This window comes from Centroberyx gerrardi, chromosome 4 (assembly GCF_048128805.1).
Source record: "Centroberyx gerrardi isolate f3 chromosome 4, fCenGer3.hap1.cur.20231027, whole genome shotgun sequence".
Taxonomy (NCBI): domain Eukaryota; kingdom Metazoa; phylum Chordata; class Actinopteri; order Beryciformes; family Berycidae; genus Centroberyx; species Centroberyx gerrardi.
Genome location: NC_136000.1, coordinates 19,078,653 through 19,099,139, shown reverse-complemented (window position 1 = coordinate 19,099,139; position 20,487 = coordinate 19,078,653). Strand labels below are relative to the sequence as shown.

The 20,487-nt window shown below is 42.7% G+C and overlaps 1 protein-coding gene across 3 annotated transcripts in view; it reads right to left on the bottom strand.

Moving 5' to 3' along the window:
• The window catches only part of itpr2 (inositol 1,4,5-trisphosphate receptor, type 2), a 54,052-nt gene extending 34,351 nt beyond the window's left edge, over positions 1–19,701 (bottom strand). For 2 of the 3 annotated variants that reach the window (XM_078283299.1, XM_078283300.1), the window contains exons 1-29: positions 19,322–19,701; positions 14,717–14,787; positions 14,260–14,378; positions 14,088–14,174; positions 13,290–13,448; positions 12,366–12,464; positions 11,773–11,856; positions 11,430–11,576; positions 9,752–9,847; positions 9,236–9,280; positions 7,579–7,730; positions 6,928–7,027; positions 6,642–6,802; positions 6,411–6,552; positions 5,835–5,993; positions 5,121–5,293; positions 4,616–4,735; positions 4,191–4,373; positions 3,700–3,951; positions 3,467–3,614; positions 3,170–3,317; positions 2,768–2,955; positions 2,512–2,638; positions 2,293–2,350; positions 1,899–2,064; positions 1,380–1,547; positions 810–896; positions 583–708; positions 315–437 (exon numbers count right to left, since the gene is read on the bottom strand). In XM_078283299.1, the coding sequence (XP_078139425.1) occupies positions 315–437; positions 583–708; positions 810–896; positions 1,380–1,547; positions 1,899–2,064; positions 2,293–2,350; positions 2,512–2,638; positions 2,768–2,955; positions 3,170–3,317; positions 3,467–3,614; positions 3,700–3,951; positions 4,191–4,373; positions 4,616–4,735; positions 5,121–5,293; positions 5,835–5,993; positions 6,411–6,552; positions 6,642–6,802; positions 6,928–7,027; positions 7,579–7,730; positions 9,236–9,280; positions 9,752–9,847; positions 11,430–11,576; positions 11,773–11,856; positions 12,366–12,464; positions 13,290–13,448; positions 14,088–14,174; positions 14,260–14,378; positions 14,717–14,787; positions 19,322–19,413 (3,780 nt within the window). In that variant the 5' untranslated portion in view covers positions 19,414–19,701. The remainder of the gene's footprint in view (positions 1–314; positions 438–582; positions 709–809; positions 897–1,379; positions 1,548–1,898; positions 2,065–2,292; positions 2,351–2,511; positions 2,639–2,767; positions 2,956–3,169; positions 3,318–3,466; positions 3,615–3,699; positions 3,952–4,190; positions 4,374–4,615; positions 4,736–5,120; positions 5,294–5,834; positions 5,994–6,410; positions 6,553–6,641; positions 6,803–6,927; positions 7,028–7,578; positions 7,731–9,235; positions 9,281–9,751; positions 9,848–11,429; positions 11,577–11,772; positions 11,857–12,365; positions 12,465–13,289; positions 13,449–14,087; positions 14,175–14,259; positions 14,379–14,716; positions 14,788–19,321) is intronic. The other variant, XM_078283301.1, reaches the window with a different exon arrangement.
• Between the last annotated feature and the right edge of the window lie 786 nt (positions 19,702–20,487).

The following is a 20,487-nucleotide window of genomic DNA, read 5'->3' as shown; positions in this document are numbered from 1 at the left end:
GAAAAGAGGAGTATAAGAAGAATATTCTACAAACATAATACTGATACAGAAATTGTACTGACTCATTTGTCATTTGGAGAAAATAAAAAGAAAGAAAACTCTTACTTGGCTCTTACTTCTGTACCTAATACTTTTCTACACACAAAATTTCTAGGGAAACAAATCATTTTTTACTTTTTCTACTGTTTGGCTGCTGTTATTTCTTATTATTGATGCTTATGCAGTTGTTTTAAGAGGTTCTGGGTAAGAGTTTATGCTAAACTCCTAAAATAGAAATGTAAAAGGCCTGGCAGTAAGGTCAGAGGTGAACGTACCCCTGGGGTGAGGAACAGGTTAAGGTGTTTATGTAGCAGAACTTGGTTCTGAGCGTTTCCTCTGCAGAAGTTCTGCAGAAAAGTATGGGCCAGGGTCATGATCTCATTCATCTTCTCATCGCTCTGTGGATGGACAGAATACAAGACAAATAAAAGGAAAGATGAGTAGAGGGAAAGGCAGACACAAAGACAAACAGACGAAACCAAAAATCATGTTACACAAAGATTTCACAGCAGCATCAGATGAGATAAGATTCAGCTGGCTCACCTTCTCATAGGGGATCTGCAGCAGGTCCAGCACCACAGTGTGGGCCCCCATGTTCTTCAGCAGCCGCTGCTGCTGGACACGACTCTTCTTACTGGGGTAACACAGCTTACTGAGCCGCAGCAGGATCTAAAGAACAGTCACACACACGTACACAGCTTTTATAGATACACTAGAGACCGAGAACACATATGACATGAATAAGACGGAAATAAGGGAATGGAGCTCACCTCTTTGACAATGTTGTAGTTGTTTGCTTTGTTGCTGTCAATCTGAGGTTTAATGTCTCCATCCTGTACTGGGCTCAGGACGACCTCCTGTCAAAACAAATAGATCAAGAAAAAAACAAGCCTTTAGCCACTACATGTAATTATTAATTTAGTTGCCATCACTACATTTAATGATATGTTTAATGTTTAATTGCTATAGGTTTATGACATCTTTGAGGCCCATGTGCCCACCCATTAAGGTATATCTTGACATTTTACAATTTGTATATGCAGGCATTCATCATATTGTGGTGGGAAAAGTCTCTGTATTGGTCCTTATTATTATTCCTATCAGTCCTGTTTTGCAAAGTCCTAAGCTAACAAACTAGTTTGCGGTGAGTGGTTTCCACTGGCTTCGATGAGCAATGCTAACAATCATAAGAAGCCGTTTTCAGTGTAGCTGGATGACAAATGGGATGTTTTCCCCCCTGAAACATAGCAAGTCCCTGGTGAGGAAAAACAACCTAGTAAAATTTGAATTTGAGAAGTGTCCTGTTAGATGTTGGGTACCCTCAAAACACAATATAGCACCTCATTGTTCTGTTCCTTGGCCTGTCTGCCAGCCAGGTCTTCACTGCTGTAGCCCCCGCTCTTCTCCACCCACAGTTCCGACTTCTCAACAGTCAGACGCAGCTGGTCTAGGTCAGCCTTGATCTGCTTGTAGTTCTCTACATCCTGCTCTGACACTAGCAACTGGACCTGGAAAACACACACACACACACACGCACACAGACACACAGGACAAGAAATGAAACAGACACACAGACATTGAGAGGACACCATGTGTGAGAGCAAAACTCCAATAGGCCAGTAGGTCTCACTATACCACTTTGGAAAATGAATGCACTGTTAAAATGAGAGCTGGAGCAGCTCTGCATTCCAGCTGAGAAAGCTCTTACTGAGACAGCTGCAGCCTCGGCCTTTGGGGAACCCTCCTAATCCAGACTGATTACATCAACCATGACAAAAATCACTTAACTTAGGAAGTAACTAATGCCGCCTTCTGTCAGCTCACTCAGCGCTCTAGATGTACAACTGCTGCGCCGTTACCTGTTTGAAAGCCTGCAGGACCTCGGCTCTCTGGCTGAAGTGTTTGAAGATGAGCTGGAGCGAGCCGGACACCAGCGGGGGGTAGTCCTGCATGATGAGGTGGATCAGAACTCGCAAAAACGTCCGGCCACCCTCGTCGTCCAGCTCCACCGCACTTAGCTCCGAGCTGAAACCATACATATGCACGCACGCACGCACGCACGCAAATGCACACAAACACGCACAGCAACACTTGTATTTACTGTAGGGTCGTTTCTGTAACCTCCATAAAGATTGTGGAACCTGATCATTCAAGCACACTCAGGCTTATATATGTTTCACAAGTTTCTCTGACTGAATGTTTGAGACTGTATTATAGCACAGGGAGTCGGTAAACAATCACAGCTTCACCTACCTCCCTGCAAACATGGTCTCTGCTTTGGTCGCAATCTCATCTATGTCTGGTTCGGAAGCTGGAGACAAATTAAAGTGGACAGAAAGCTCAACAGTTCAATAAAGTGTGGCTGGCTGCAGCGGTTCAACTCAAACACCTAATAAACACAACATCAAAACAATAAACTTGCAGGATTATGCATTAGGTGTTGACTGTGTGTCATAAGACAGAAAGTCTCACCTGACACTGAAGGGACTTCAGCCATTGAGACGGAGTTGTCGGTTGTTAGGTTCTTGTCCCCAAACTCTTTCTTGTAGATGGACAACAGGTAGGTGATCCTGTAATCCAGCCTCACACTCAGGATGAACTGACAGGAAAACAAACAAAAAAATGTAAAAAAGAATTAAATCAAACACTCAAAAATAGGTGAAAATCATTAAATGAATTATCGCTGTATTTTGAATTCCATAAATCGCGAACACATCCAAGCGCTCACCTGTAGGATCTCTATGATCTTCAGCTTGGTGTCCATCACCATGACGTCCTCGTTGTCCGACATGAAGTGGCCTTTCCCGTAGCGCAGGGAGGGAGGGGTGTCAGGGAGGCTGTGAGGAAGACCTCGACTCATCACCATCTGAGTCATCATCTCGCCAACGCCATGGATCGTACGCAGCACGTTGTTGCCTAAAGGGGAAATTCAACTTATTTTGTGAACCTAATTAGCATCACAGAGTCGGAGCTCTAGTTTTTAACTCAACTGACATCTTTCAATTCAAGCCTGTGAATGTTTGATCATGTGCATGACATAGTAAATTCTCAAAGAAACTAACAGAATAAGATAGAAATCCTCAAATGTCTGTTTCCTTGATATATTTCTGCAGTTCACTGTGGCACTGACCGGCCTCTGGGCTCTTGTTGAGCTTGTTCATGTAGGTGAGTGGGTGCTGGACAATATCTAGGATGGCCAGCAGAGTGCGTGTGAGACGCAGCAGCTCACTGAAGCTATAGAAGCCAAAGTAGACCAGGTTACGAGACAGATTCACAACCTGGAAGAGATAAGTAAAGGCAAGGAATTCATGATTACAAAAAACATACCACTTTGTAACAGAAAAACACAAAAAAAGCTACACAGGATGAAAACACCCTAATTGTGTTTCTACTCAAGAAAAATTGACCATATTGGGTATTATTTTACCTCTAGAGTGAGTTCATTCTTTTCTTTGTCCCCAAATGGAAAAGGCTGGTTGACCACATCTTTGAGATATTCCTCCACAAACTCCATGGTGGGGGCAAACTTCCTCTTCATCTCCTCTCTTGAGGTGTCTGTGGATTCATACTCGAACCTGCAGAGACGCACAACGGTTGCTTAACTCACAAAGTAAGCACACACCATAATACACATAACTAAAACACACAACAGGCGCTCACTCGTGGATGGTGATCTTGGAGGGGATCTCGGTCCAGAGGCGGGCGTAGCGCACGGGCACCACCGCCTCCTGGGGGTCGCGGTCCACATGCATATGCAGCATGAGGCGGCAGAAGGAGGCTCTCAGGTTGTAGGGCAGGCAGTCGTCGAACATACAGCGCAGGATCAGGTCCACAGGCAGCTGGCAGGACACCTGGTTGATGGCGAGGTACTGGCGGTCCAGACACATTTTAGCAAACAGGTTCAGCTGGTACCTATAGTGGAGGCAAGGGGTGATGGGGAGAGTTAATAGTGAGAAAGACGGGAGGAACATGGGAGGGGAACTTTGTCTTTTAACTTGGATGTGGTAGGAAATGTGTATAGAAAAAAGGGAAAGAGGATTGTCATAGATTTTACTATTATTGGAGACAGGGGATTTAGCACATGGTGGAGGTGCGTAAAGGCGTGCAATTTGTCACGGCGGAGGAAGAGAACTACAGAATCCCACCCTCACCTGTAGTAGGTGATGATGTCTACATCCATCTTGTGGTTGCCCTTGGCGTCCTGGGCCAGGTGGCGGATGGATTTGCCATGAGGCTCCTTGTGGCTGTCAATCCAGTAGAGCCAAACCTCCTCCTCATCCACCTCCTCCTGCAGCAGAGATGACTCCAGGGTGGTCTCTGTGTTGGGGATTAGTCTGGGGGTGGAGGGAGGCGAGGGGGGGCGAGATGAAGCATTTATTAGGAAATTCACACACATTCCACTTTGCTGTAGAGCTGCTACTTCTCCTGTCTGAATACTGAGAATATCTATTTCACGACACGCACACTGCACTCTCACATGCTGCGGAGTATATGCACGTTTTAACATGTTTGAGATGACTAAAATATGACAGCCTCGGAACGTGCTGAAATGTGGAGATAATAGTGTGTGACTCACTTGGTCTGGATGAGGATGTCTGCATTGGTGGGGTTCAGCATGAATTTACAGATAAGCTCCTGTGTGACCGGGATGGCAGTCTTATTGGACACACACAGATCAGAGAGATAGTCCAGGAATCTGGAAGGGCAGATGAGATATTGTATCACCACATTTGACAAATGTATTACAAACGCAGTATCAGCATACAAGTATACAATTGATTGTGCAACATCTGAATGTGTGTGTGCCTGTGTCTGCCTGTCCCTCTCTTTCCATGGAAAATTATTCATTCTTATCTATGTATTATATGACATGTTATGATACGTTTTCTGTGTCTTACATTTTATTTTATTTACGCCTCAGGCATACAGTACCTTACCAAAATTCACCAATTAACCACAAGGTTCTTGACTTCTTGACTATGCATGACTTCTAACTTCCATGCATAAAACCACAATCTTCCTGTATTTCTTATGAAGTTGTTCCACTTGTTGTCACATGTTTGGAGGTTCCCGTGTCTGACCTGGGCTCTCTGTTGCGTCTCAGCAGGTTGACGAAGGTCTCGATCTCCTTGGCTGTGATGTGTTTCTCCAGCAGCTTGCGGTTGTTGTGCAGCAGAGCTGTGATCGTGTCCTCAGCCAGGATCTCATAGCCAATCTGGGACTGCATGATTGAGAACTTTTTGGCTATGTATTCCTAGGCGCCACAAGAAACACATGGTTATAAACAATTCTGATGTTACTATAGTGGAGTGACTTGAGAATTTGAAAGACGAAGCCGGAGAAATACGGAGGCATAAAAATGTGCTGAGTGGTGAAATGACTGCACTAAGTCTGTGTTTTTTTTTAACTGTTATTTATCCAGGGAACATTTGCTGAGCATGCAGACTCTTTCTCAAAAATGCCCTGCTTCACATTCAGAAAGTTACTCATAACCACACCTGAGAGCTGCCTAACACAAACACAGTCTGCTGGCCACTGAGCGGCTCTACAAGAGCAGTTTGGGGGTTAAGTTTCTTTGCTTAAGGGCTGCATGATGGTAGCTGTTGAAAGCGGGGAGAGCAAGAGGTATTCACTTTCCCCACCCACATTTTCCCACACAGGTTGGGAATCTACACTGGCAAGCTTCCAGTCATAAGCCACCTCTCTCGCCTTAGACTAGTATGATAATGAGCATACTGATGAGCCTAATGAGCAGGACAACTCCATATTAGAAGTTGTAGAGGGCTGCAACATGCCTGGTTCTTCCGATAGTCCTGTTGGGAGTGGCGCAGCACCCTGTAACAAAGTCTCAGCATGTACTTGAAGTGAGCATAGCGCTGGTCTCCCAGGTCCTCCAGCTTCAGCATGGGACCATCGCCCTGGTCAGTGAAGGGGGCCTTCAGGATGCCAAAGATCTAGAGACAAATGAACCCACACACCGAGATGAAGAACAGAACAGGCATGGAAACACATGCTGAGACACAAACAAATGCATCCATGCACACACCCGCACACACACACACACACACAAATTATGAAAGACACTATGTAATGGCAAATACTGGAGTAAGTAGGCTACTCTGTTGTTATTGTGTGTGATATATACAGTACTACCTCACTACTGGAATTACCATGGCCAGTCTAATCTCTGATTCCCCTGCAGTAATGCCATTGAGATTTACTCTGGGCGTCATTGTCTGTCCTGCACCCTAATGTTGTGGTGCAGACAGAGCCTGGACTGATTTGCATTCTGTCCCAGCATAATGGATAGAAAAACAGGCAGGTGTGTGTGTGTGTGTGAGAGAGTGAGTGAGTGAGTGTGTGTGTCTGACCTGGGCAAGGATGTCCTGTTCCCTCATGAGTTTCTGCCTCTCTCGGTTGGGTCTGGAGATGACCACAGACAGAACATCCTGGCCGTTGTTCGGTACCACACACACAAAGAAAACCAGGTCCTCCAGGAGCTTAGTCACAAACCTGAAAATATATGAAGGCAAAAATAATGTATGAAATCATGAAATATGTTCACTGAGTGTGTCACCTTTGCATCATGCCTGTGTCTGTACCTCCTCTCATTCTGAGCGATGTTGCCATATTGAAGCTTCCTCACGGTGGACTCCAGGACTTTGCTGGCATCATTGGCAAAGTCCAAGTCCCTGACCTCCGACAGGGGAACAGATACGATGGCAAAAGCCTCTTTGTCCTCTTTTGTGGGACAGGTGCCAATCTATGGTAACAGCCAAAACAAATTTTAAAATAATGCATCTGTGTTTATGTCAACCAATCATTTGTGTGTGTGTGTGTGTGTGTGTGTGTGTGTGTGTGTGTGTGTGTGTGTGTGTGTGTGCTGACCTTGAGCATGACAGGACGCTCCTCCTCTGCGTCAATGGGAAAGTTGGTGCTGGTCACCCAGGTGTTGGTGCACAGGTGCCTCAGCCTCACATAGGAGTTTCTGAGGAAGGGTGCGATATAGTTTTTAGTGTTTTTGTGAGATTTTACTGCAATTATTTCATTGCAAAAAATGGCCATCTTAACAAGAAATTTAGTCTCATATTCAGTCTTAAAATCTTATTTTTCTTAAAACAAGTGAATAATTCTGCCAGTTGGATGACATTTTTCCAGAAAACAACTGTCAGTATCTTGAAATGAAGCAGAATAAGGACTCGACTTGCATCAAGAAAATGACACTTGATTGAAGAAATCTCTGAAAACCAGTTGGTTTGCATTAAAAATAAGTGCAATTACCTCACCCCACTGGCAGATTTATTCACTCGTTTTAAGAAAAATAAGATTTCGAAGACTCAACACTAGATTAAATACCTCTTTAAGATGGATATTTTTAGCAGTGTTCAAACTCATTAGTGTATGTCAGCTTGAAAATTTCACCTCCGATCCAAATTTATTGACACACTGACAGTTTGTGAGAAATAACCACAGTGAACACACAACAGCAGAGTGAAGTTAGTTGTTATTGTGGGATGCACTGAGTCAGTGTTGACTGACCTGGGCACCAGGCAGTCGGCCCTCTGCAGAGTGGTGGCATCCAGCTCAAACAGAGAGGCAATGTCATTCCCATGGGGAACAGATACCAGGGTGAAAGCAATCTTCTCTGCTGCTTGACGCTTCCTCTTGGAGAACACAGTGTCTGTCTCACTCTGCGGCACAAATACATGCACGAACGCACACACACACACACACACACACACACACACACACAGACAGACACACAGAGGGAGAGAAAATATGTGAAATTACAGTTTGCAATCTTTAAACTTTTTTAGACAGATGCATAAGTAGAAACTGTTATAGTAATCAAAACACATTTATATGCCAATTTAAATTGCTCATGTACATTCAAAATTTTGCAGTCTTGGTAAATGACATCATTCCATCACATTCTTAAACTTCAGCCTCATTTATCAAATAAGACATATTTTTATGGTGGGCATTAGTAACTATATGCAAGCAAAAGTATATCAACTGCTAATTAGACAGTAGCAAGCGTTTTGCCATGCATGTTTTATGTTTTGCATCAGGCTGGCCATGAATTTTTACTCTCTTTCAACACACCAAATATGCAAATAAGTAAATACTGATATATGAGCCTCACTGTTGATAAAATCTATAATTGAACAGGGAAAGATATGAGCCAAATTACGCTGTCAAAGCTTCTTACACTAATGAGGTATAAAATTACATGGAAATGCAGCCAGAGAGCCATGACTTCTCTCGGTGGTGTTTTAGACACTGCGGTACGTAGGCTGGCTCGGTCTGCACTGTGCAGATGCAGCAGATAATGGCCCCGCATGGCGAGGGTTAATTTCTCCCACTGTTCTCTGCATGTCAATGGGAAGCTCCCCAGAGCTGCCTCCATGCCTCCGCTTCTCTTTCCTCCCACTCTCCCCTCCCCTCCCCTCCCCTCCCCTCCTCTGGTGACTCACCCCACCAGCTTAGCACAGGCGAGCGGAGCAGAGCAGACAGCACGTCTGCCTCCCCTCCATCCCCTCTCACAGGGCACCCCCACACCCAGACGTTATGTAAGGAGCCCCCTGTGTGTCTGAAATTCAGCATGTGCATGCGAGAGTGTGCGAGTCTGAGAGGAGTTTGTGTGTGTGTTCCTTACAGTGGCAGAATACAAATGTGGAAGGTAGCTAAGAGCTGAGAGAAACGTCTGGATATAGATTCAGAGCTGAGAGAGTTTGGCAGAGTTTGTGTGCGTGTGCGTGTGTGTGTGTGTGTGTGTGTGCGTGTGTGTGTGTGTGTGTGTGCGTGTGCACGTACTTTGTGAGTGTGAGAGAACTGGTGAGATTGCATAACCACAGCATAAGGAGAGAGAAAGGGGCCTGAAGTTGGACAGACAATGGAGAACTGCAGAGAAAATCTTTCAACTACACACTCATACACTTTTTTTCTCCAACACCTTCTGTCTTGTTCTCTAACTGCTTCTCTCTCTCTCAGACAGTCAAGTGGCATTCGCCTCAGCTATGGTGTAAAACTCCAAACTACTTTCAATGCTCAGAGCCGCAGATGTCTTGAAATATAAATATCCACCAGGCGTATTAGAAAATACACAAATCTGTCTGTAAACAGTAGTAGATCCGTAGAATGAGGTCAGCTGTGTGAGATTTTACGGCACAATGTGCTTGTTTCACTGACTCACCTCTCCCTTGGATTCCACGTTGTCATCTTTGAAATCAGGGTTCACCTACAGGGAAATGGAGTGGTCAGTGGCCTCAGATCTAGATACCTCTGATGATCACAAGCCCTCTCATGTCTAAGAAACTATTCTACAGCAAAGGATGGATGACAGTGGTGATATCAGTGGGAATGCTGCCACCTACAGCATATCAACTAAAATCTCCTCCAACTATCTTTAAATTTCTCACAAAATGAAATATCCTCAATTTGAAAGAAGTGACACTGCCTTTTACAAAATGATTGCTTGCACACAATCCAAACAAACTAGGTAGTTCTCGAAAAGTGTAGTTTAAGGGATTAAATATTTTATTTGGTGAGTATTGATATGACCCATCAACCACATTCAACCACTGTCAGGAAGACATAACTTCCACATATCATCCATGATCCTCTCGCACAGAATATTCGTGGGTCACAAATGGAACTGTTGAGCAAAAAGAAAGAAGAAGTATGATAAAGATCAAAGAGTAATCCCCACCTCAGCAGCGAGGTAGTTCCCAGTAGCCAGGTGTTTGAAGCGGAAGAGGCTGTTCCACTGGCCGGCGCCTCCTCTGCAGGGGTCGTAGTGCACAACCTGCCACAGAGACACAAAATAATAAAAGGGCATAAATACACAAAGGAGCATTCGCTTTTGTCCTCGTTTCATCATGTTTTTCTGTCTCCTACAAGCCTGTGTTTTAGTGTCAACCTGTGCTTGCCTCCCACTGACACCAATACAACGCAACAGGGCATTTCTAACAAATGTCAGAGTTCTGGGTTTATGTCTACATGGGTATTATAAGACGGCCTGTTCTTTTGCTCGTTGGTATTTGTCAGCATGGCTGCTTACACTGTGTTAATACACAAAACAGCTCACGCTAGGAGGGGATGAGTTTACCAGCAGTCAAAGAATGATTCCTGCTTTTTTTCTTCATGTGCTTGTGCGATGGTTTTTAACAGTGAGAATAGGAATGCATGGTTTGGTTCTCTGGTACTTGGCCTGCCAAAATCAGTCAGAGTCAGAATGAGAATCACCTTATTTGCCAAGTACAATAAATGTGCAGGAGTTGGTGTTTGTGACACTGGTGCCAGAACATATCAACAACTGACATGGCAACATAAGTACAGACTGGCACACACAGCAGAGGGACAACAGGAACTCATACTCAGTGCAAGCCAACAGTGCAGCACAGAGTGTTTAAAAATGTTGATTTATGTTGATTTTATGAACATTTCACCATAGCCCCAATCACTTCCATTCAATTGCATTAGCAGTGTCTAAATTTTGTTAATGTATGCTTGTCAATTACCAGAGATACAAACCATGCATTGCAATTTCACCTTGTCCAGAAACCACTCAATGAGGACAATGAGTCACTTGAATATCACATAAAAAAAATCAACATTTTTGCCAATGTCTAACTTCTAATTCTGAAAAACAATTTCTGAGCAGGTATTTCACAATAATAATAATAATAATAATAATACATTAGACTTGTATAGCGCTTTTCTAGGTACTCAAAGACGCTTCACATACAGGGTAAAATCATTTAATAGGTACATTTATAATAATAAAAAATAAAAGACAAGAATAAAAGTAGGTAGTTAAAAACTAGAGGAATCATGAGACGGAGGGAAGGGAGAGAGAGGGAAGGAGGTGAACAGGTGAAAGCAAGCTTGAAGAGGTGGGTTTTGAGGACTGAGGTTTGAAAGATGGTAGGGTGTTAGCCTGTCAGATGTGGTTGGGGAGGGCGTTCCAGAGGGAGGGTGCAGCAACAATAACACTCTCACAATGACAGATAAGAGAGCTACTATGGAAGTCAATTTCAAGTTTGGGACAAGCCAATTGATAAAACTAAAGCTATTAGATAGAAATCATCACTAGCCACTGGAGAGACACAGAAACAAAGTCTGCAATGGCAGTATTACCCTAGGACTCAAACAAAACTCCTATTACACAGTATGGAGGCACAAGCTGAAGTCAAATACTGAAACTGTGGTTGTTGTTGGAGCACACACAGCACACACGCTTGTGTATCCACTACATCGAGGACTCCGTATTCAAAACAGCTATTTGCCCACACACTCTTCCTCCTATCTGTTTACTTTTAGGAGATCAGGTGTCAAATCCACACATAAAGCTCCTGTGTGTTTTGGATTGCATGTCAGCGCTGTACCTCGATCTCCCAGAGTGCCTTGGAGCTGGTGGCAGAGGTGGCAGATTGCCGCAGTGTGGTCCTGAGAAAGACGTGCTGCTGCTTCTTATACTCATCACAGGTCAGGAACTTCTCCTGCTCGGCGTGGAACAGCCTCACCACGTCGCCCTGACAGAGGACGCATACAAACAGGCTAGACTGCTGCATGCAAACTGGAGGCAAACTACACAGAGTTCTGCCCAAATGATGCATATTGCACAAGCAGTATCAAAACCAATAAAAAAACATTCCTTCATCATATTAAAAAACATGCATATGACATAAATACATATGACATAAATACAAATGACGGTAAGCCACATACCCCCTTCAGCACATCTTCCCTGTAGTCGCTGAACTTCATGAACAAGTTGACCTTCCAGCTGGTGTTACAGTTGACAGCATTAACCTGCAGCACCAACCAGAGATGGTAGAGGAAAAGGGGAAGATACAACATAGTAGAACTGAACAATAACTCAAAAAAAAAATCAAAATCGTAATATGAACTATGAACTTCTGCAATTTCCAAATTGCTGCGGCTGCAATTAATTGCTTAAGAGACAGGGATGTCCAAAATAGATTTCTAAACAAGGTGTTTTAGTCTTTAGTCCATGAATCAAGTACAATATTAATGAAAATCTTTCATCATACTCAAACTCAGTAAATCCTGCACACTGGCATCTATTTTTTTTTAACAAAATAAATCACTTTTCTTTATGTTCTAAAAACATTTTGACAAGAAAAAGTTATGATGATATGAATCACAGTTTAAATCGCAATTCCAATATTCTGTCAAATAATCACAATGAGATTTTTTGTCAATATCTTTCAGCCCTAATACCAAGCTTTTTTCTTTTTAAATCATACAGTTCATACATTCACAATGAAATAGAAATAAGATAAATGAGTGAGCCCCACCTCCTTGCAGCCAGGATTGTCTAGCAGCTCAATGTTGCTGGCGTGAAGAGGCTGCCCTGCGTTCACTGGCATCAGCACCACCTTGTCTCCAACCACCACCTTCAACCCAATCACAGACAGTCACACCCCAGCAGGAGACGCAGGCTCAGACTGGTTTCAGAGTGGCTGAAAATCCAGCACTGTTCAAACTGCTAAAACAGAAAGCCGGAGCGTACCCATGCAGGGGGTTCGTCTAAGGTCTGCAAACATCTGCTCATTTAAAATAACGGGTGCTATGTGCAACAGCAGAAGGATGAGCCTCACATGAGCAAGTGGTTGAGGTGTTTCATGGCAAACAGGTTTATTCATACAAAGTGAGTCAACATGAATGCAGCATACAGTAGCATGGTGACTGAAAAGTACGCTACCTGTTACTTTATCATTACTTGTAAAATCCATGCTCTCTAACCCAATCATATTGCACGCAGTCAACTGTATCTCATGTTCAAGATTGAGCAGCCACTCCTCTTATACCATAACTGAATATTTAAAAGCATTTTAATTAGGATAAGGCACTGTCAGTGACAAAGATAGAAAATAACAACCGACTGGATACTCTTAGTGCTTAACCTGAAAGTCTACATGCAGCAGAAAGGCTGGTGCAACCATGCTTTTAAATGGCATTCTGTGTCTGACCTAAAAACACACAGGCAACATGCACAATCAAGAGCAATACCTTTAACCATAGGATGCTAAAGCCAAGGGGAAGGACAAAATCAGAATTGTTATTTGAACAGGAAAAACATTCAACTGACATTCTATGGGATGAAAAAGTCAGCTCACGCACCAAACGATGCGCTGTACTTGAAAAAGAAAGACATATGAGTTTCAAGTTGCGATACTCCTGTCACTAGAAATGTGATGCCAAGCAAAAGGGAGACCTACATTGTCTCCTTCGCTGCGGAGCTTCCAGAAGGGCTGGATGTAGAACCAGGAGCCCTCGTTCCCAGCTGGGTCCAGAGACACTCGCATGGCATTCTTCTCCAGCAAGGCGGGCAGCCGCTTGTTCACCGTCAGGTACTTATTACTCTTTATGTGCAGGAGCTGAGACACAAGAATGGGGCCCTTTCAGTACTATGAGAGCAATATCACAGCATAGCAGTGGAACAAAAAAAAGCTAATACAGTAGTAGTTTGTTATCATCTCAAGGTAACTTCTCTCTTGGTTTAAAATTGTTGACCTTCAGCTCCGTTTAATTTGGCCTCATCTGAAGAAACACATTTCGCAACTCTTTTCACCAAACAAAGACTAAATTATTTCAATGCTGTATCAACCTAAACAAACTGCTTATTGATAAGGCATCTTTACATTACATTATGTCATTTAGCAGGTGCTTTTGTCCAAAGCGACTTACAATAAGTACATTTTGTTAGCAGTAGTCAAACCGACCGTATACCACAGTTTTCATCAGCTAAGCCAACAGGAAGAAGCAGCATTTTGTTTACGAATGACGAGAGAAACCACAAATTACTACATGTAACCAAACATCAAAGTAGTGAACTTTGCAAAAAAAAAAAGAAGCATTTATTTCACTGCTTGCAATATTCATTATGTCTGTAAAACTGTTGGGCAATGTCAGGCATGGGAGGACAGTAATACAACCTTGGTAAACACATGAAAACAAAAACAAGGACTCAAAACAAACTGACGGCACGAGTTGTTTGCTAAAGAGATGGGCTGTACCTGGATGACATTACTGTATTTGACCACTTCTCCAAGGAGCTTCTTGTTCTCTGACTCATTCTGCTTCTGCTCCAGTTCTGCTGCATGCTGGGAAGTAAACAAGAGATTTGCAAGTCTTTGAGATGCAACTGAATAATACATTAGGAGTAATCACTGGTGATACAAGTCCTACCTGTAACTTCTTGAACAGGTCTCCCTGTGTGTTGTTATTTCCTTGTTTTCCCTGCTTTGCCTTCCAGAACTGCTTCTGGGCCGAATATCTGTTCATGGGACACACCTTGAACAGGCAATCTGGAGAAGTAGAGAAGCATTCCGGCCAATAGAAGTCATTTTCTGGGTGTCGGTTCAAGTGCCACTCAAGAGTCTTAATGTGGTAAAACGGCATATTTGAGGTTAATGCTTATTTACCCACAATGGGCTTGTAGAGTCACTTAAACACATAAAAGGTATTCTAAAACCACTCTGCGCGGTTAAAACAACATAGGGCACAAATTATCTGGCCAGCCTTGGGAGTTTGAAAAAAAAAAAGCGTGTTTGTGTGCTTATGTGTGTGTGTGTGTGTGTGTGTGTGTGTGTGTGTGTGTGTGTGTGTAACCTCGAACTAGTGTGACTACCACTAGCCCACGAACCTCTGAACTTTTTGGGTGGGTTGGCCAGGTCTCCAGCATCAGGCTGGACCACACACCTGTCATCCACAAGCCTGCACAGAAGACAACAAAATAATAACAATTAACATACTATTAATTGGGTGCATTTTGTTGCAGCTTAGTTTAATCTTTGTGCACATATACTGTAATTGTCCTGCAATTACAACTGTAATAGTATATTAGCAAACACTTGCTTTAAAGTGAAGATTTGCATGGCACAAACTCTAGTCTAATTGTGGTATTGCTGATTCCATGGACAAATGCAAATAAACGCAAGCAGAGCCTCTTGACGACCATTAAAACCGAGCATTTGAATACACCATTCAAAACCCAGCTTACTCTTTGGTTGACCAGCAACCAGTGAGATGAACTACAGCTCAGCTGGCAAAACAGGCAGAGTGACGACCGTGTTCTACATCATATCCATCTCCTTACAGGTCCCGATATCTGGAACGATGCTCTGAACTGCTCTGGACCAAGCTCATCTAATTTAACCCCGCTTTGATCTCTGCTTTCCAGCCCAGCAGGGGGAGATCTGCTCAGTCTTGTGGTTTAAATCAACAGATAGTTAAATACGCTACCCGTGTTTCTGTGGCTGGTGCATTGTGCAGAGTGTGCAAATGGGTAAAAGGTGTTAAAGCAGATTGGTACTGAATGAAACTAGGTGTCAACATGGCTTACGCAACATAAAATGAAGCACAATGAGTTGCAATCATCATAATGGTGTATTCAGACGACTGAGGATCTCAGAGGAGTGTAGGTAGCTTCGGTTGGGCTGCAGTGGGCTACTGCCACTACAGGAAACCATGTGGTTTCTGTGCCGGGTTGATTAGAGGGCATTCTGATGGGTTGTCATCTAGTTAATAACCGCCTTGTTTTCCACAACCCAGGCTTTTTTGCCAGTTTACTAAGTATTTTACAGACCAGAGCAAGAATGAAATTCACACATTAGAAATCCACACATTAGACTGCCATACAATTACAGCCATGAAACTGATGACAGATAATTCAGTCAATGCTTTGGTTCGCAGGAACTGACAGGACTGTATTAATGTTTCAAAAAGAGCTGCTGTTTTCATCTGGAGATTTAGTAAATGCTTTTCTCCCCATTTTCTCCCATTGTAAAAGACCATTTGAAAACACAGCCTGTATATGTCTGTCACATCACAGCTTATACCAGCGGGACAGATGCAAAAACGTGTAATAACTGATAACATGGATTTTTTTCTTGCTATATGTAAGGGGAATGATCAAAAAGTTTGTGGCATCTTCTTTTTTTAGTTTTCTTTTTTCTTTTCTTTGTTTAGGACTTGCAGTATTTGTAGTTTGTTACAGCCTCACAGTCATCACTGGCTGCTTAATACCAACCCAACTCCATGTCCTTGACCTACAACCAAATAGTTTGTGGCATCTTCTCTTGTGTTGTTAAGAACTTGCAGTATTTGTAGTTTGCTACAGTCTTACAGTCATCGCTGATTGCTTACACAGAATATCGTTGTACTGCATCCAACCCAACTCCATGTCCTTGACCTAAAACCAAACGCCTTATCATTTCCTCTAAAAAGTCTGGTCCCACGGCTTTATCCAGCTGTCGCACGCCATGTTACCTCTTGCTGGTTTAGTTCGGTAAGCTCGAAACACTGATCTAGATATAGATCATGTCATATTTCAGAACTTGGTGCTTCCCGCCATGCAGCCCGGAGAAATACACTGTACAACAACAATTATGAACTTCTATACAACAGACTCCACATTATCCCGTTCTATCAGATTACACCAAAGTTAAAGGCGGAGGTGCACAAGCATATCCATTCATCCAGTCCACTAAGAAGAAACACTATGCGATGGACAATTCCTCCAATTCATACAAAGCTGGCAGTCTTGCTGAAGCGAGCCGAGCCGTTTCCTATTTGTGTCATGGCACTCGATCTGTCTCAGACCACTGGCTGTATATCATTTCCTCAGACTCTCTATCAAAGTCCCATCTAAATGAGAAACAATAGAGTCCAATAGGAAGTTTTATCAAGTGCTAAATGGCCAAACAGGAAGGCTCTCTGGAGAAGTCCCTTCAGCTCATAAATAAGTAACCTTAAGTCCCCTGATAGTCCCGTTCAGTTCAAACAGAGGGGCTTTGCAGGTCTGACAGCGTGTCCAAGACTTAACTTAGTTAAACATGAACCAACAGCAAATCTACTGGGCAGGATATAGACAAGCTAATAATAGATCCATTAGTTGTGTTGGGCTGACTGTGACAACAATGCAGGAAAAAAAATACAGTATGTAATTTGTGACATAACAGGGGTCTAAATATAGCAGCATGTCTGACGCACTGAATTTCTACTGATATATGTCTTCTGTGCCAACAGAAGAAGAATGACTGGTCTCTAATAAAAATGAACATGCGTGGAGGATTTTACGTAACTGATGTCTGTTACTGCATGTCTCAACCTGTTGATGACAAAGCAGCACTATAATTTAATGGAGTAATATACTTCCTCATCAAACTCATCCTATCATTTATTTTTTTATGGAAGAAAAACAAAGAAAAAAGGGGGATAATATTCATATACAAACACCTTAAATCGATACATAATTATAAAACAGTCAAAAATGTCACGCCTTTCTGATACTGTAGGAATGTGGAAGGCAAGATAGGCAAGAGGCCATAGGGACTAAGGGATCTGGATCGGCCAAATGACCTTAAAGGGAACTTGGTGTGTTTGCAATGCAAGGTGTGTGAGGAACTCAGAGAATTAATATTATCCTGAACAAACACAGTCATAGTCCTATGGAACCGAGGTTATATTGTGCTTACAGGGTTAAGGCTCTGGCTGAGGGAGGTTCCTCCAGGCTCTTTGCTTTAGATATCACTGCTCTCTGTGGGCCTTGGTGGGGTCTGGCACACCACAGCCCTTGATAAACTACACCAGTTAATGAATCACTGATAAGAACTTCACGGCTTTGCTTCGCAACAACAGAGCCGTGAGCCTTTGCCACGATGCACTTTGCATTCTCAAATTTATGGCCACAGTCAGCTGCTCACATTTGCATCGGCCTTGTGCAGTTATGGGAACTTTTCAGTAAAATGAAGTAGATCGGGTTCATCCCCTCACTTCCACATATTGTGAATCAGTGAACATTACTGTGTATAGGTGTAAATACACTTCAGCAGCCATTTGCTCAAATACGTTTGATTATTCTGATGAATTAACATCAGAATGTGCCGACTATCATGCAGAATGACGTTTTCAGGAATGAGGCTGGTTATTTTGCTTAGTGGCTGTTTGAAAGAGGAATTTAAGGCAGAAAAAGGAAAGAGAGAGAGAGAGAAAGAGAGGGAGGAGGTGGGTGGGGCAGACTCATTCCACAGGACAAGTCTATCTTTTCACGCCTGTTGTGGAGGCCTACGGGCCGGAGTGCACCCGGAACCACTGAGACATTCCACCTTGCACTGAGGCCACAAAACACTTCTTTTCTGGAGGAACTGTAACCAGACAAACTGCTAGTGTTATTTTGCATTGCTGTGTGGGTAATGACACCGTGACAAGCAATTTCCACTGCAACCCACATTCAACCTTACCATGAGGTTCAACTGAAAACTAGGCTCATTGTATGAACTATAACCCAATTTAAAATAACTCAGATTACTTGATAACTTTTAGTGACTGGCCCAGTGATTAGATTTGACAGGGAGCTTTAGATTTTGAGTTCCTAATCACCACTTTGCCAACTCAAAATATGACTCAGTCGTCATCGCAACTTTAAACAAATTACCCAATATGGAGGCAAGATCACAAGGACATGTGAAATGGACAGTGAAATGGAAGTGTGTGCAACATCCCCACTGTAGGAAAGGTTTATTCCTTTATGAAAAAGAACTAGGCCTATATTAATGCTTGAATAAATACTGTAAGTCCCTACAGGATTATAGTGAAATCATAGGAGAAAAAGTCACTATAAACTCACTATGAAGTACCACAGATACACTCTAAATCTCTGTAGGAATGTTATAGTGATTTTGACACTGATGGCCTATCATGAAAACATAATATTCATAGCAGCAGATATTCTGGGTTATCTGCACTCTATGCAACCCATGGTGACTGACGCTACAAGTGACATGCACTGGACCCCCCTATCACTGTTTCACTGTCCTAACTTCAGATGAATGAAATAATGGTGACATTTAATTGTTCGTCATTATGCCTGGACCCCCTAGAACCTCCTCGAAGCCCCCTGGGAGTCCCCGGACCCCACTTTGGGTACCGCTGCATTAGACTTATTTTCACGGAAGGCCAAGTGTCTATCTGGGTAACAGGCACTGCTTTGCATTCCTGCTATATTTGCGTAAACGTGATGCATTTCCTAAGAAGCACCAGTTTGCGCGCTGCCAGGCCTTGATCAGAAGTCGCAAATTAAGTTTTGACTTCTTCTGTCTACAGTGCCATCCACGTTACATAGGCTTATAGTGGACGAGAGTGGCAGTTTTCGCCTGTCAGAGAAGTAAAGTGAAACTGATAAGGTATATCAAAAGATCGATCCAACTGAACACCCCAATTAGTAGTGAAGCAGATAGGAGGAACATACCCCAAAGTACTGATGAAGCCATTCACCGAGCCTTCCGCGTACAGAGACACAATGTCTCCATTGTGAAGAAAACTGGATCTGTGCTCTGACATTTTACTCAAAGTTCATTTAGGAATCTTCCTGATTTCCCATTTAAACGACTGGTGTTTCTCTGACGAAGTACTCCACACGTTACAGCGTCTCTAGTTTGGCAGTAATCCTCAGATTCACTTTCATTCTTCCAACTCTGTAAAAACCAGTAGATGCACCAACCGGCGACACATCTACATCTCAACAAATCGATTACGAAAAAAGCGAAAGTGCAAAACTGCTGGCGTTTTTTCTAAAAAGCGCTGTTTTACACTTATTCAACTTCTTCCTGTATGTCAGATCAGATTGCTCCTCTTCACATCCACTTCAGTGGGAGGAGACTGCTGCTGTCAGGGTTGTGAGCAAATTCCGTTCAATGACATGTTTTTGTTTGTATTCAGAGCAGCCCCTTACGAACAGTAACTATAGTATCCTTCAGTAATACATTTTATAAGATACTATACAAATATCACAGCAAAAACTATCTCTGTAGGAGGCCCTATAGAAATATTATGGAAATATTATAGTGATACCATAGGAATGAGTATGATAAGGCCACTCTAAACTCACTATTGAGTACCACAGACATTCTATAAGTCACTATAGGAATATTATAGTGATACTAATAGATAAAAAAAATACCATAAAGTACAATAAGGTCGCTAGAAACATACTTAGTAGCCTACTACGAACACAGATACACAATAATTAAGTCCCTTTGTTACTGTATAGTGGATATGACTGTCTGTATTATGTATTATGCCTAATCTACATTATAAAATAATTTGATAAAATTAACTATGTAAGCTTGTCAGTGATAGCTGCCGGCTGCTGTAGTAGTCTATTGAAAGTGAAGAGAATCGCTTCAGTGATAGTTTGGTATGCTATTTTAAAAACATGACCTATATTCAGGCCAAAGGTACAAAATAGTTCAAAGTGTGAACATTAGATGAGTCAAATACAGAATCAAATAGATGAAGTCCTATAAGTTTGAATGTTGTTGCAGGCCAGCCATGCTTGTTGCTTCTCGATACAGTTTGGCATCTCTCACAGCTGTGACAGGTTTTTTCATCTGAAGGAGCTCCAGACATTTTTCT